The sequence below is a fragment of the Citrus clementina genome, unplaced genomic scaffold, assembly GCF_000493195.1.
Source record: "Citrus clementina cultivar Clemenules unplaced genomic scaffold, Citrus_clementina_v1.0 scaffold_2, whole genome shotgun sequence".
Lineage (NCBI taxonomy): Eukaryota > Viridiplantae > Streptophyta > Magnoliopsida > Sapindales > Rutaceae > Citrus > Citrus x clementina.
Genome location: NW_006262688.1, coordinates 27072656 through 27089040, shown reverse-complemented (window position 1 = coordinate 27089040; position 16385 = coordinate 27072656). Strand labels below are relative to the sequence as shown.

At 35.3% G+C, this 16385-nt stretch overlaps 1 protein-coding gene across 1 annotated transcript; it reads right to left on the bottom strand.

The window, feature by feature from the left end:
* Positions 1-20: 20 nt before the first annotated feature.
* On the bottom strand, positions 21-14837 carry LOC18052913 (cleavage and polyadenylation specificity factor subunit 3-II). The gene is made up of 19 exons (XM_006448096.2): positions 14779-14837; positions 14478-14655; positions 14299-14371; positions 13824-13941; positions 13151-13224; positions 12309-12445; positions 10749-10812; positions 9558-9623; positions 8500-8569; positions 7883-7978; positions 6517-6658; positions 6299-6389; positions 5239-6042; positions 4359-4726; positions 3688-3861; positions 1934-2053; positions 1287-1419; positions 1024-1182; positions 21-643 (listed from the first exon to the last, which is right to left on the bottom strand). Exons 1-19 carry the CDS (start codon positions 14801-14803, stop codon positions 482-484), a joined length of 3054 nt encoding a protein of 1017 aa, XP_006448159.2. The 5' UTR covers positions 14804-14837; the 3' UTR covers positions 21-481.
* Positions 14838-16385: the final 1548 nt, after the last annotated feature.

Genomic DNA, 16385 nt, shown 5'->3' with positions numbered 1-16385 from the left:
AAGTTCAAAATCCCACAGAAAATCAAATACCATCTCAATCAAATTAATCAGATCGGGGAGGAAAGAATTGCAAGACAGCATCTGTTTCATTACACCTATAGTGACAATATACGGGTACATTGTGTATATATTATAATAGTATAGTTGATATGAAATACATCAAACATGAGTTCTCAACCTGTGAATAACTACAAAAGAGGGCAAAAAAAGAAAACTGTAAATAGAAAACCTGCAGACCAATTGCTCCAGTTTTGCACAAGCGCCTGAAATCCATACAGAGGCAAGAAAGAATAAACAAACACCTAGAGGCCAGTAAAACATAAAGAGAAGCTCAAATGCCAAATATTGTATATTTGCATAGCTCATATCCTAAAAAAGACTTTGGAGAAGCTTCGTTCTTTCTGCCTTGTATTCTTCTGTACATACAGATGGTATTGAGGGAATGAACTTGGTCATTGGGGAATTCCTCTATTCCCTTTCTTCATACCTGTTCATTTCCCTTGAGAATGTTGTACTTGCAGAGAGGACATGTTGCATTCATCTTAAGCCATTTCACAATGCATGTAGAATGGAAATGATGGTTGCAGGGTAGAGCATGGAGCTCTGTTCCATCCTCATATGAGCTGAGACATATGCAGCATTCCTACAAAAAAAAAAAATATTGGTGGAATCAATCACCATACACAATCTTTTACACAAATAAGTTGCCACACAAATGCCCTTGAAAAAGTAATCTGAATTGGATGCTCCATCACACCATACACGACTTTCAAGCATTCAAATCCCATTTTTCTTTTCTTTGTTCATGCATGGAGTGCCATAACAAAAATAGATATATTAAGACATAGATATAAAAATGCAGTGGGAAAATGAGGAAACAAATGGGATTGAGCCATCCCATTTTATCCAAATAGGAAAAGGCAGCAGTTCTCATGTGATATAAACATGATATAACACCAAAACAACAGGCATTAATTAAAATTCTGCAAAATAAGTATTTTCAATATAAAAGAATTAACGTACTGCATCCTCAGGTAAAAGTATACGCTCATTTGCCACGTATCCACCGTTTGTCTCTATAGGAACCATTTTCCCTGCTCCCACACCAAGCTTTTCATCATTGTTTTGCACTTCAAATCTGTATTTCGGTAGGATACTTAGATCTGCCTCTGATGCACCTTCCTAATCAGTCATTTTAGAAAAGAAAACCCAAGTGAGTGGTTTCTCGACCCTTCATTTGTTTAAGATAATAGTATCAGTTATAATTCTTAATTCTTTCTTCATACCTGTCCTGCAACAGCATAAAGAATGGCAATAATGCATGGCAAACAGCAACAGAGAGCAATCCCGATCAAACATGCCAAAACAACACAAAAGATGGCAAAGAACACATCAAATGCCAGAAATACCACAGCCAACCTGCAAATATGAAGAATTAGAGATCCCAGCACAAAACATTAACATAAGAAATACATTATAATCTATCTGCAAGGATTACAGTCACTTGAGTTAGTGTAAGAAAGCTATCTGTTGCCGACAAACTAAATTTATGTGCATGCCAAGTAGGCAATCAGAACAAGAAGATAATGACTGAATGCTTGGAGATTGCATTTGCGTATATAAAGAGAACAATAAAATGTTTCAATGTGGCGTTTTAACCTTTTCTGAATAAATAAGAAAATTAATACATAGGAATCACCGTGTGGTACAAATTCCAAAGCCTAAATCCAAGGGCTGAAAATATAAATAACAAAATATAGACAAGCAAACCTAACTACTTGAGTTTTAAGACAAGAACGGCTAGGAAATTAGAAATTTGAGGACAAATAAAGGATTAAAATTTTTTGTTGGGAAAGAAAACAAGAAAGGAGACAACAATAAATTGCATATACAATGAAAGGAAAAACGCTGTCAAGAAACAGAACTTCCATACCAGTACAAACGAGGAGCATCTTGCAGAAGTAGATCGCCACCGGAGACTACCCAATAAAATCCAACTATCCACCAGAGAAATGATGCCATTGTATTGATTGATTCACATCGTTTAGTAAAACTGAGTCATTTGATCATCAAATCAGTAAAGGAGAACATAAACTTAAAAAACAAAAAAAAAAACTCTGGTTAGTTAATAAAGGAGTGTGTAACAATTAAAACAATTGAATATGAGCCTACAGTTACAAACACATGGTGGGCACTAAATTGACGACAAGACTCCAAATGGCAGTAGAGTAGCATACTTTGCAGCACATTCAAACAGTTCCATTGATACATTATGAAGCAAGTTATGCTTAAAGCTTTTTCAAGTTAATATCGCATGGGTATGAGCAATGAACATATAGATACCAAAGCGAACTGTCCAGAGCACATTTATGGTTAAATAATGAAAGATCTTATGCTGAGCATTTTCCCAACAATAGCCTACCAAAGGCCACATTCATATCTATCATTCTTAAACTAGCACTTTTTGGACACTAATATAATCATGATGAGATCTAATCAAATCAATAATCTAGACTAATTGGTTGACAAACATTTTAGCATCTTGCCAGCCATTATTAGAGCATATGACCTTACAATAACCATGGCCTTGATTAGCATTTTATTACAGCCAGATATGAGCATATGATATTCCCTTACCCAGTTAGAGTGCTGCATAAAGTAACTGACCGCAATCATGAAAGACTTACAAAGTTAATTTGAGTAATTAAATTCAGTTTTTTTTTTTCAGATAAGAATTCTTTTATCAAGGTAATTCAGACCAAATCAACACATTAACCCACTTGCTCCTAGTTTCTTGTTTAAATATTTTACGACTTTTGTTTTTTCTTTTGTTAGGCCCTTCTCATTCTTGTACTCACAATTATTCATATCCCTGGACCTCCTGCATCTTGTACTCCCTCATTTTCTTCTTGCTGGGGCCTCTTGTACTCCACCCACACATCCATACACCATGCACAGCACAACATAAGAAGTGCTGTATCTTCTGTCGCAAGCTCTTTAATATTATTGTTATAACTTATATGCCCAAAATTCATCATCCCCTACAAATACAACGGTACAACAGCATATACTCCAAGCAAATCACTTGCTTGTTGCACGAAATTTCTCTACTCTTATCCAATTGACCATCTTCCAGACAATTCACAGTAATTATTTTGTTAATGTTCTGTTGCTGCCACCTCTGATGTGAAACTGATTCTCTCAGCTATCTCTCAAACCCGCATTTCAATCAAGCCCCTAGTTCACACACTTATATCAGCACAGATATCAACAGACGTTCCAGGTTATGCCACCAAACGTTTCCCATCAGGATTCCGAATAAGATCAATGAGTAAAAACTAACACTAAGAAGTAGATTCTTATTTATACGACAACATATACTATATCTAACACAAAACCCTTTGAATAATTATGAAAATTCCATGAATCAAAAAGTTAAACTAGGAAGAAAAAATCGAACTCAAACACAAAGCCACTTAAGCTCAAAAACCAAAATCAAGTATCCAAATTCAAAGTCAACACAAAATTAATTACAAATCAGTAAAAACACAAATTGAAGATAAGCCACAAGCCATTTAACTCAAAACATTAGAATTATAAACTTAATTAATCAAATTCTAATCAACAAAATATATACAGTTAACATAAACCCACATCAGTTTAGCTCAAAGTCAAGCTGAATCTCACCTTGTTCGAGTAGAAGTGCGGTATACAATTCCATCCTCCTCCTCATCCTCACTATCATTATTCACATCTCGAACATCTTCACCACCCATCTCATCATCCCTAACTCTCCTTGTGTTCCTTCTCCTGTACTCCATCCACACCAACACCACATGCACCAAACACTGCAGAGCATACCTATCAAATAAAAGGATTTCAAACTTTTAACTAGCTTACTTACACAATTTAAGAAAATGGGAATATTATCCAGGAAAAATAATTAAAATAAATAAATAAAGAACAAGATCATAGAACTCTCCCAATTCTAGACTAAGGGTATGCTAGGGATCGAAAGAGTCCTAATCCACATCCACACAAGAATATAAAGTACTGACCGACAGGATGAGTGAATGTTAAATTCCAAGTTAAAAGTGGGTGTTTACCAATCATTTTTGAAAACCCATTCTCGTCTAAAATCCCTGATGGGGACATTTTCTAACGAATTTCAGAAATTAAGGGCGATATGATTCTCTTTCTCCTAGTGTCTTTATCTATTAGCTTACAACTGAATTTGCATTCAAATAGGCTTCCGATCACAGTATGTGTACAGAGTTATTATAAACGGGTCTATGTGTGTTTAAGCTTACAGTGTCTATTAAATTATTCCTTGGGACAAAAAAAAAAGCGAAATTTACCCGCAGATCCATAACCTAATGCGAGTACTAGGTCTCTCATTGATAGTAATAATCAACATCGCGGCCGAAACAATCACGAAGGCAGAGTTCCACATAATGTCTAGGGCAACAACAGGCTTCGAGTAACCCCAGTCAGCGCGTCGCTCTTCGAGCTCACGCGCGGCAGTTTCACGGACCAACATAGAGGGACCATGCCCACGGCCGGTGGCGCGGCCGAGGAGAAGAGCAAGAGTAGCGGGACGGGCGGCGTTAGGAGAGACGGAAGGATCCCGAGGGCGAAGGAGCGGCGCGTGGGAATCGGACCGCGCCGCGGCATCAGACGACGATGACATGGAGGCGAAAGTAAAGTAGAGGTGGCTCCACTGAGTGTGTTTTTAGCGAGAGACGAAGATGGGCATGACTAATTAATTTGATTGAATTTAAAATTTTCGATTAAATGGGAATGAGTAATCAATAATTCAATATCGATACTCGATAGAAGAAATGGAAGCGTGTCAAAGTGTGTAGAGAGAAACAGTGAGAGGGAACGTGTTCAGTTTTGATTTGATTTGTTTGGTGCGTCGGAAGTTTTGAATGGTAGATGATTGATTGAATGTTTTTTTTTTTCTTTTCTGGATTTTGTCGTGGTCTTTTTGTTTTTGCCGCTGAATTTTACCAAGTCAGCCACGATATAGTGTTAGTGACCGTATAAAATACATTTTTTTTATTAAGATAATAAAAATAATCATAGGCTTCTCTAGTATCTATCTCGGCTTTGTTCATTTTAATTAGGTGACATTCATTTACTTCTTAAACAGTGGGGTAAAATATCAAACGAGCCAATGCCGTCTCAAGACTTCAATGGAAATTTTGAGATAACACTTGACAGTGTTACACATTAGGTTTCAACTAAATCCCGGTTCTCCATTGCTGAAATAATTTTCCGCGCAAGCTTGTCATCTGCTGCTGACCAAGTGCAGCAAACGAACGCTGTTCTTGGTTTATCTTCAAGACCATTAGTTATTCTGTAAGGGCAGGTATCCTTCAAACAAACGGACAGATGAAATGACTCCACCTGGAGATGTTCACCGAAGTCTTGAATGTTGCCTTCAGAAAGTTTTCTTGACAGTTTTGCGACTAATAGTCGGATCAAGGAGCTTTTGTTAGGATCCCGTAGCATTCTAGCTGTCGGAGTAAGACTTGTGGTCGTAAACTTCTCCAATTCATCAACATTTACAGGGCAACAATAGGCAAACTGAACCTCGTGTCTCTTTTCTCCCAACATCAGCAGAAGCTCATCCTGGTGTACGACCTTTGCCTTCTCACTTTTCTCTAAAACTAGGATCCCTTCGGCAACTCTCTCATCTTTTATCCACAGGGGCAATGTGCCCTCTGTGCACTTTGAACCAGATACAGATTTCTCTTCTGAACCGCTTTTCAAGAACTGGAAGTTTGGATTCATGCAGCTTCGGATGAATGCATCAGAAGCACCTGCTTTCACATAGTGAGTTGAAGGAATGCACATAGATTCATTATTGGCAGGATCATAACATTTAATTCCTAATTCAGACTGTATCCTTTCTTTGAGAGTAGCCATCTTCGGTTTCTCGCCATGAACTAGTATCACATGCTGTGGGGAGAGAAATTTGACAAGATCCATAATTCCTTTTCCATCTGTGTGAGGACTGAAAGCTAATTGATGAATCTGACAATGTAAAATGCATAATCAGGAAACTCACAGAGAATGAATGTACATGAAAACCAAAAGTATTTATGGGTCTGTCAAGAGACCCTAGAGAGAGAGAGAGAGAGAGAGAGAGAGAAGAACTGCTGGAAGAATGTGTCAATTTAAGGGGTGAAAGGGACTCAGATTTTATAGACAGGCACATTAATAGAGGTTCAATATGCTCAAAAATTATGTGGAAAATAGATTATCAAAGAGAACGGAGATGATTGTGAACCTGGCATCGCACATCAATTTTGGTGCCCTCCAACTCAATGGTGGGATTTCCCGACATTAATTTATTGCCTATGGTTCCTGCCAGACAATACCTAAAAGGAGTAACAAATATTCAGAAAATGATACGGTATAACTGAAATAGTGTTTGCCTTCATGCTTTATAGGTTTTCGGTTTCAACCACAGATCACATTTACAGGTTAATAAACGAGTATCAGTACCCAGGCAATGTAATGAGATTCATTTCAGAAGGAGCCCAATGCTTAAAAACCTCAAGCGAAAAACCACCAGTAAGCATCCCAGGAGTGGCAAATAGAACACAAGGTCCAGGAGCATCGATCAGAGAACGGTCGAAATTGTGAACTGCAACATTCAAACCCATATAAGAAAGAGAAATAACCATTCAGACAATGACTATTATGCAGTGATAAACTAATTCCAGATAGTTGCTATTATTCATCCTGCGTGAGTTAAGAGTACTGCTTCATTCCCAACAATGTGATAAGTTAGTGAGACATGTTTCACAAATTGAAATGTTCATAGGTTATAATCAATTTCAGAGAAGATATATATCAAGAAGCTTTAGGACATTGTTCTGTGAGAGAAAAACTAATGGACTTTAAAGATTGAAGATCATGAGGAACAATTTCAGAGTTTTTTAATAAAATTTTGAAGCCTTTTAGATATGTTTATATCATGGATTAATGGAAAACATGGGAACTCATTATAATCTTATTTTTGTTGAAATCCAAGCAAAAGGTTCTTTTGGTAATTTAAGAGGAAATCATATAGTTTTCCACGGACTGTGTATCAAGAAACAAACAAAATTCCGCATGTACTTTCATTTGAATTGGTGGCATGCCAAATACAATTTATCATATGCAAAAGGAAATTGGTTCAATTTGAATCAATTTTCACCAAATGCAGTGGCGAAGCTAACAACATTTTTTTGGGTGTGCTGAATTTTTTTCCCCTAATTTAATGTTTTTCTATTATAGGAGAGAACTTTCTTAATATATAAGAAATTAAAGATACACTTAATAAAAGAAGACATAATGAGCCATACCCCTTAAATTTAAATAGTTGTCTAAACATCATTTGAGATTCCTTAAATGATGAACTTGGACAAAAATTTGATAATAGTTGAAGAGACGATATAACTAATAAATATAAAAATTCTTATATGATTTTCAATAAGGGTAATTTTATAATTAAATAAAAAAATTTCTGAGACTACATCTTTGATGTTCAGAAATGCATAACTACAGTAAGGAGGAACCAGCATGACCAAAGATAAATCATCTAAGGGTCATGAATTCGTCTAGCATTTCTTAAAAATTAAACACATCTAAAGCAGCAACATTAAAATATTACTATTGTAAGGGCATGGTTTCAGAGACATAAATTTTGAGAATTTGAAATTTAATGTTATCTCTAAAGATCTTATGAAATAAAAGTGTAAGAGATCAACAGATGTAAGAGGTTCAGAGGAAAATTGCCAACTAATTACAATCTCCGTATTATTTATGCTACGCAGTCATGCTGAGCTTCGGTCCCCTCAGAAAAAATAACAAAACATATACATACCATTTTTAAAATCAAATGCATTATATGTTTCTTTGACCTTCTGGCTCGTCCAACTAATAAGCATTTTATAGTACATATTGGCTTGAATAGTCAAACCTGAAAAAAAGAATCAAAAGAGCAGCTGAAATATTACAGCCTTCCATAAACTAGTGAATGTCTAAATCAAGTAATTAGCCACTTTCAATGCATGCAAATTATGCATGAAATTACTGCAAATATTTGACAGGTTTCATCAGTATATAAAATTTAGTTCCTTGTTCTATAAGAAATATCACCATAGAGAACTTATGTGCTCCATGATACTGATGGAAACTTTGCAGTTCTTTATGTTCAATGCAGTTCTTTATGTTCAATCTAGTGGTAATAGTCATTATAGCTACTTCTCAGATATAATTCTTAAGCATTTCACTCAACCTCTAAGTAATTGCTAGCCTTTCCAGTGCCATGGATAAATTGCTCCCTATTAAAAACCATTAAAGTATGTATACTTCTTTACAAGTTGTTAACATCAGGATACATCTTGATAATAAGCCAAATAAACCAAGTATTTCATGGCTGATTGACAAACAATCATGAACACATATTATTAAACAGAAAGAAGAACAGAAGGCGCAAACCTGCTGAAAAGTAAATAGGCACTCTTAGATTCATGCGCTCCCAGTAATCATCCAAAAGTATACAGAGTTCCTACATTATAATAAAGAGTATTGTCCCATATAAAGACTGTAAGGGCTTGTTCAACTGTTCCATACTAATATTCTACACCTTAAAGTCCACTAAAAAATCATAACCAATATCTCAATGACTGCTCTTGAAGCATTGAACAGGGACGCAAGTCAATTAATCTGTGGATGTACGAAAGAGGAGGGGAAAAAAACTATGGTATGCATTAAACCCTATCGAAGCAAAATCTTACACCGCATGAGGTCATAAGTCTAATATAAATTTCTAGGGAGAAAGTCTCACTTCGCTTAGGGCAGGCAAAAATAATCTTAAATGTCAGATTTTGAATATATTGAAATATACGTACAAAAGATTGAAGAGGTAATCAGAATCTATATAGAAAAATGTTGAAGCGGAAAAGTGAGACAAAAAGTAAAAAATGTTGAGACACCATTTTGATGTTTTCAACTTGTTAAAAAAACTATTGTCTATGAATAATCTTCATAAAACACCTTACCCAACATGTTGCCATCACTTTTGTTTCTCTGAAAAAGAAAAGGAAAAAAGGGGGGCCATTGAATATCAATACTCAAAAGCCTCAAAAATTCATGATTTTTTGTTTTTTCTACGTCCAATCAATTTGAAGTTCGCCTATTCACTAGTTTTTCTTCTTTAAAGCTAAGAAAGGTGGAAACCATTTCCATTAGATTGGGTGATAATGAAAGATAAATTAATTACCTTTTGGCAGAATGGAACAGAATAAAAGATAACTAGGTATACAAATTGAAGGCCACACAAATAAACAAGCACACTACAACCATGCAGAATTTTACAAAAATCACTAGTTTTGTAAATGCTATAACTGTATAGTGTAATAGGATAGCTACGTGTTTGTTAATCTCCAAAGTCCAAATATCTGACAACAACTAAACCAACCATAAAGCTTTACCCAAATTCAAAGAAATTACGATGTTACGTAAAATAAAACAAAAGTTTCATGTGATGGCAGTACCTGTGCTCTTCCCAGAGCAAATGCAGGAATAAGCACCTTTCCTCCACCAGCAACACATTTATGAACCTAATAAGATATTTCAAAAAAGAAGTTACTTTGGATGTCCATCCTTCCACAAAGACATAAATGCATGTTAAGCAGACAACATCGATAATGGCTTCAGAAGTCTTACTATTATGAACATAGACTAATGGACCAACAAGAAAATATTTTACTAGCATCTATTTCATAAGATTGTATTTTTTTTGCCATTACCTTTAGAAGATTTCGTAAAATTTAGCCAAACAAGAAAATTATATGTTATGTGATGTTCAAATTTTAGATTTTTGCAGGTCATTAAGCTTTGGAGGAGCATATGGTTGAAGTAAAATTATTCTCAAACATCTTAATCTATAATATTCAAGATACTCGCTTTATCAAACTTATTAGATCAAGGGCTAGTCTTGGATTCTAGATTGGCAATTTTTCAACTTCTCCCACAGAGTGCTATATAGGAAGGAAATTAAGGATTAGGGAACATTAGCCAAACATGATTGTTCTATCACACAAGTTGTATCTAATTTGGACAAACATAAATAAAGTACAGATAATGTGTGGGAAATAATATCTACAGATTGACATTGGAGCTGCATATGTGGGAACTAATGATTGTTATGCAATATAACATGAAAAGAAACTCTACATTTAACTGATAGCAACTTCATACATTTAATTAAATATGAATAGCAAGAGCAAGAAGTTAAAATCACCAGAGCGCGCGTGCATAAGATTCTCTAAATACCCCTTCAGAGTCATCAAAGAAGGAATATTCATGAAAAGAGTAGAAGACAATCTAACAGTTCTCAGATGCTTACAACAATTATAACAACAAAAGACAAAATTGATGCCACTGCCGTATGTAAAACTGAAGAAGCAGTCTGGGTTGTAAATAAAGTACGCATAAGCTCATAAATAAATCAAACACATCCTTGTAATTAACAATTGAAACACAGAGCTTCCTGGCTCCAGCAGTGCAGGCTAGCAAATTTCTCTGACTATTGACTTAATTCCAAGGATAAAGAAATTTCTACTAGACAACAACAGTTAATTATGTAGAAAAAATGTAAGAGAAAAAGAAACAAGAATTCTAGCAACAAAAATACAACACACTGATGAGCAATGGAGGGTTGGACAGTGGTGTCATTTACATACAGCTTTTAGAAATTCCCTCTCTCGAGCATATTTTGAATCTCGTACAGTTGTTGCATATGTAGACCTGATGCAGAAATCTTATCAGGCAAAGATAATGAAAATATCATCCCACCAAAACCTGTTTGATAGTCTAGCATACAATTGAGTGTAACCAAGAAAACATGCTTAAGCATTAATCAGTGAATGATAATCAAAAGCAATAACATTTAGTACAAGATAATAAAAAACAATAACATTTAGTACATCAAACCTTGATAGAACATTGTGATTCTGAATATATTTCCCATTTCAGCACTTACGAAAATCATCTTTAAAGATCAACTTCATTTTAAAGAGCTAAACAGAGCGTATAAGAGAGAGAAACCAATATAAAACATAATCATATTTTCACCTTGGTTTACTTGGACATACTTGGACAAATAGAAGAAAGATAAAGGTCATTAAGCAAATGTTTTCAGTTGAAAGCGGAAATGGGGAATTACATTAATTTAAAGTAAGGGGCCTCCCACTCCCATCCCACTTCCAAACCCAAAAAAATTATGAACAATGAGATAGCTAAACTTGTTGCAAAAGTATTTGCATAACCTACAGTAATTGTTGAAGATTCAACAGAACAAGGTGCTTCCGAACAGCATTTTAACCTTTTAAAGGAACTCCCTAGAGAACCAGTTTTTGCTTCAGGAAAAAGGTTCTCTTTTGGTTCATTGGCTTTAGGCCTATAGGAAGAGGCATAATCATATAATACCCTTAAATCCAAAAGCCAAAGCTTCCATTTCTGGACAAGGTAATGTAATGAGATAGGAAACGATTATGTAATCCACTGTGTCTCCTCATTCCACACAGAAAAGTAATGAAGTCCCAGCTAACACTCCTACATCCAGGATGAAATGATTATTGAAAAGAGGATCAAACTCCCTATGACTGACAGACATAAATTTGACTTAAACTGATGTAAAAATTAAATCCCAGAGCAGAAAGATGAGTTATTCATCAAAATTCAGAGTTCAAACTCAAGGTTTTCCCTAAGAAGCAATTTAAGAGTTGCAGAAACTGACACCTATGTGAGAGTTTCAATGAACAACCAGAAGTAAGCACTATATACTAAATTAAATCTCCAAATCATTGTGCAAGAATAGAATAGAACTAGAAGTGGCTTACCGCTTACTGCAGCAGCATAATCAATAAATAAGGAATTGTGGTACTCAATCTCTGAATTATAGCATTTACAAAAAGTAAACTGAAACACCAAGCAAATTCCATGGAAGTCAAAAGCTAAGGCAAAAGAGTCACATCTATGAAGATAGTAGGAACATTACTGGCTTTCTAAGAATACTTGATGAGAGTGAAAACACTCTACCCTGGCCGGACAAAGTCCAAACTGTATTCGGATGGCACAAGAGTTAATGCATGACATAAGACTATAGCATTCTACCGAAGACAAACCAAAACACATGAATTCAAGGTTTTCTTTCTCCACTCCCTTGAAGCGTACAGTTTTTCCATACAGTGCTAATGGGATTGCGCAGAGAACCTAACAATGTATAGACATTGGTTCCTTACTCAGTTATAAGAAGGTCAAGCTGTAGTCGATCAATTCGAGCAGCTCCAAGATGTCTATCTGGTGTCATATTATAGTCTCCAGTGTACACCATAGCAGAGTCCCCCACCTTTGCATAAAACATTGCTGCTCCAAGAACCTAAAACACCACAAACATGGAGTGCAAAATTGACAACATGGAAAAACACAGTATATGTGAACAACATCAACTACATTCTAAAATTTAATATAGAAGATTGACATAATGGATAATGGAAATATCATGTCAGAGAAATTAACACTTTAGAATTCGTAAAAAATGTATCTACACAACCTATAGACATTTCTTACAAGCAGATCTAAGAAAATAGGAGATGAACATGCTTTCTCATAAGATATAGATTCTACTCCTCATAATACTTTTGATGCATAATTTTTAGAAAATATGCGAAGATAAACAGTTAGACTCTTGAGCATACCACGCATTACAAAAATAGTAGTTTACACCATAAACTGTTCAGCAGCCTGACTCTACTGTTCATCTAGATGCTTGTACCTGGCTATTTAATCTAATAATAATAAAAGGGAAACTAATCAAATTGGTTCTTCAAGATCTGGCACTATGTTAATCTATTGCTCCTAAAATTTGCAAGGAGCTAGACAGCTCAACAAAAAACTAAAGGCCCCAGGTTTACATAAAAGCAAGCGCTGAGCTGCCAAGGGCCATCACATGCCTCCAGCATTGCATAAGCACGTGTCACCCAAATAAGGTGGAAGACTGATCCACAGCCCTTTATAGAAAAATATGGAAATTTTATAAGATTCTAACACATCACATGCCTAGATAATAAGTTTGAAACCTTACATGCCCTGCGTAGTAGGCACGGATCTGAAGGTCTTTGTCAACCTGCACAGTCTGCTTCAGGTCCACTGCTATAACTGCAACAAGGAACTAGTCAAACCGACAGAGCTTAAGACTGGAAGGAGAATAAATATTAGTACAAATAGGGATATGTCTACAACCAATATCTACATATATCCATAATTTGCAAAGAGTAGAACCCCCTAAAGAACAGAATATTCACAAGAAGGAGAAATGTGCATCATCATTTCTGCTTTTCTGGCAAGAAAAACAATCTTCGACCTTCTCTTGGAAAAAGGATAGATGGCTGATATTTTCAAAGCTAAGTGAGTAATGTCTTCAAGTTCTTATATTAGCAGAGGATAAAAGTAAATCTGAATAGAAATCTTCGTGAAAAGATTAAAAAGCCAGGATCTACACTAGGTATCAGCTTTCAACAAAGATTCTGATGGCCCTACTAAATCAAGTCTGTCTCATGAAGCACGATGATTTACAGGTCTTGACCACAACAAACAAAGCAGCAACTTAAAATCAGCCTGGTAGAATGCAGCCAACCGACAAGCCCAAGACAATTTCTATAAATATACATCTTCTTCAAATTCATAGATACATCTAAAATAATGACTGGCCTGGCCTAGAACAAGTTACTCATATGAAAAATAGAAAATATACATACCTTTCTTCATACATTCTGCGATATGATCAGAAGTAAATTGCTCTACCTCACCCCTTCGGTCAACCAAAACCTTTCGATAATCCTCCAACATTATAGGAGCCAATGCCCTTGTCGGATACTGCAGTGAAATGGTTTTAATAACAACACGTAAATAAAATTTTTTCCAATTTCAATCATCATTGCACCAAGACGGAGAACATTACAATGTATGAGATTGGAAGCCAGCATGCAAGCCATCCAACAAGGTCAAAAGCACAAAATACTGAATTTAATTAAAGACTGCAAGAAAATCGGATTGGCGAGACACAAATAGCACATGCAGAATTAGTTCAAAATAAGCTCAAGTTAACAAACTGCAACATAAAGCTACTAAGATTCAGCAATCAACTAAAAACATGAATTGATATGCGCTTTTCCTTAAAATAAATCTAAAAAATTGAGCTAAGCATTTCATCGAACAGAGGATAGAACTTACAGTCATGTATATCGGACCATTGTACCCGCAAATTTCCGTAAAGAAAGGAAGAGCCCCGATATGATCCAAGTGACTGAGACAGGAAAAAAAATAATAAGTAAGAAAAACTCGTAAAATGAACAAGAACAGCGAATTAAAATGGGAAAACAGGCAAAACAAAGTCAAATCTAGAGCTGTACAAATGAGTGATGACGATACAGTCAATAGCATTATTAAAGTCGCAGGATTTAGAGATGCGAGAGAAATCTGGGTACTGTCGGTGATCGTTGTAGGCCATGTGCATCCCGCAATCGAACATAATTCGCTTCCCATTGATCGTCACTACAACGCAGCTCTTGCCAACTTCTTGTCCAGCTCCTTTTAAAAAACAAATAAAAAATAAAATCACAAGTAGACTTTATGATATGTTAATTTTGTAGAGCATTACAAGTATCAATCAAAGAGAGGGAGTGTGTGTTGTGTTCAGAAAAAATTGATTACCGAGGACGAGGCAATCAATGGCCATTCTCTTTCCTTTGAGAGAAAAAATCTTTGGCGCGCTTTTGTTTGATTCCTTAGGCCACGCAACGATGTCGTTTACCAAAAGCTCCTCTGAGTTCGTAACCTGCAAATACGACGGCGTCTTAACTTTGCTTATGGGCCATTGGGCCCAAGAGTGCCAAGACCCAGGATAAAAGGATTTTTATTTATTTTTTAATAGAAAATTATATTTTACTTCTTGATTGAGAACTCCATAAATTTAGCTAATGTATCTTACGCTGCACAATAGAACTAGAATAACATAGAGCAACCGATGAGCCTTTGGTCCAATGGGAGAAGCCTTACACTTATAATGTTGAGTGTAAGAGTTCGAGCCTCCATAAAAGTATTATAGAGGTTAGTTTCAGTTCTTAGTTCGAGCCTCCATAAAAGCATTATAGAGGTTAGTTTCAGTTCTTCCTCAATTATTAATTAATTGAGTGGAGACAGTCTCTCCCTTACGAAACGTGAGTGGAGCAGGCACCCCTCAAATAATAGAGAGTGTTTAAAAATATCTAAACATATACTTCAGTGTGTCAATGTATGGTGGTAGTCTCAGTTATATAGTATGATTGTAAATATTAATTGTAATGTCTGATGTAATGTCAGTGAGATAATATCTCTGTATAACAGACTTAAAAAAAAAAAAAAGAATAACAGAGAGCAAATTTTAGCTAATGTATCTTGAGATATAAATCTTGGAATGTTACAAATAATCTAAAACAATTCAGTACGAATATTTCGTTATCTTAAAATTAACAAAATGGCACGCAACAAATTTGACTCAACTATATCATAAACCAAAACATAAATATTCCGTCTCAATAATATCAACGTCGTCTGAATTAATACAAATATCAATATCTGCCATCATAACCAACCCAAAAAAGTTGAAAGAATAAAAAGCTTTAAGATAATGTAGCATAAGGCATGATTGCTGTGTAATAAAATTTTTGAACAGCGACAGAGGAGGTTAGTAGAAGCTTTGCACCATTAATCAGGACCCATTTATCATTAAATGGGAGAGGATTAATTAGTTGATGAATGGTGAACTGTTTGATGTACTTTTATTACTTTAAAAAAAAATATCCGTGTAATCATGTTTTTATTGAATTATTAATTAATTACTCTAAAAAGCCCATACTTTCGGGCTCTGCATTAAATCATCATTACATTAACAACCAACTCAATCTGATAGTGTCACTAAAATATTAAAAAAAAGTGCCGGCCAATGAAAATCAAAACTGGTGGCGTCGTAATTGCGCGACTTTTTAACATTTGTCATTCTGTTGGTTGGGTCCTCAAAATTTTTTTTTTCTCTTCTTTTCTTAATTAAGAAATATGAACAATAAAATATATTTTTTGGGCAAACGATAAGAATGGTTCCCCTTTTTTTTTTTTTTAAATTTTCCCCCCTCTTTCCTAATCTTTTGTGACGTTTAACTCGGCCGATGTATTGCATTAATGCAATAGACTGACTGTTGAAAATGACTTTGATTGTGATTTTAATCTATCACCATTAACCTAATCCACCTTGAATACAAGCTTATCAACGGATCGCGACAATA

What these genes read in the sequence shown, in the direction of transcription:
- LOC18052913 (XM_006448096.2), bottom strand. Translation starts at nt 14,803, where the DNA reads ATGGCCATTGATTGCCTCGTCCTCG. An exon ending in TGTATCGTCATCACTCATTT is followed by an intron (nt 14,372 to 14,477) that starts GTACAGCTCTAG and finishes TTCCTGTCTCAG; the next exon opens with TCACTTGGATCATATCGGGG. An exon ending in CGCAGAATGTATGAAGAAAG is followed by an intron (nt 13,225 to 13,823) that starts GTATGTATATTT and finishes TCCTTGTTGCAG; the next exon opens with TTATAGCAGTGGACCTGAAG.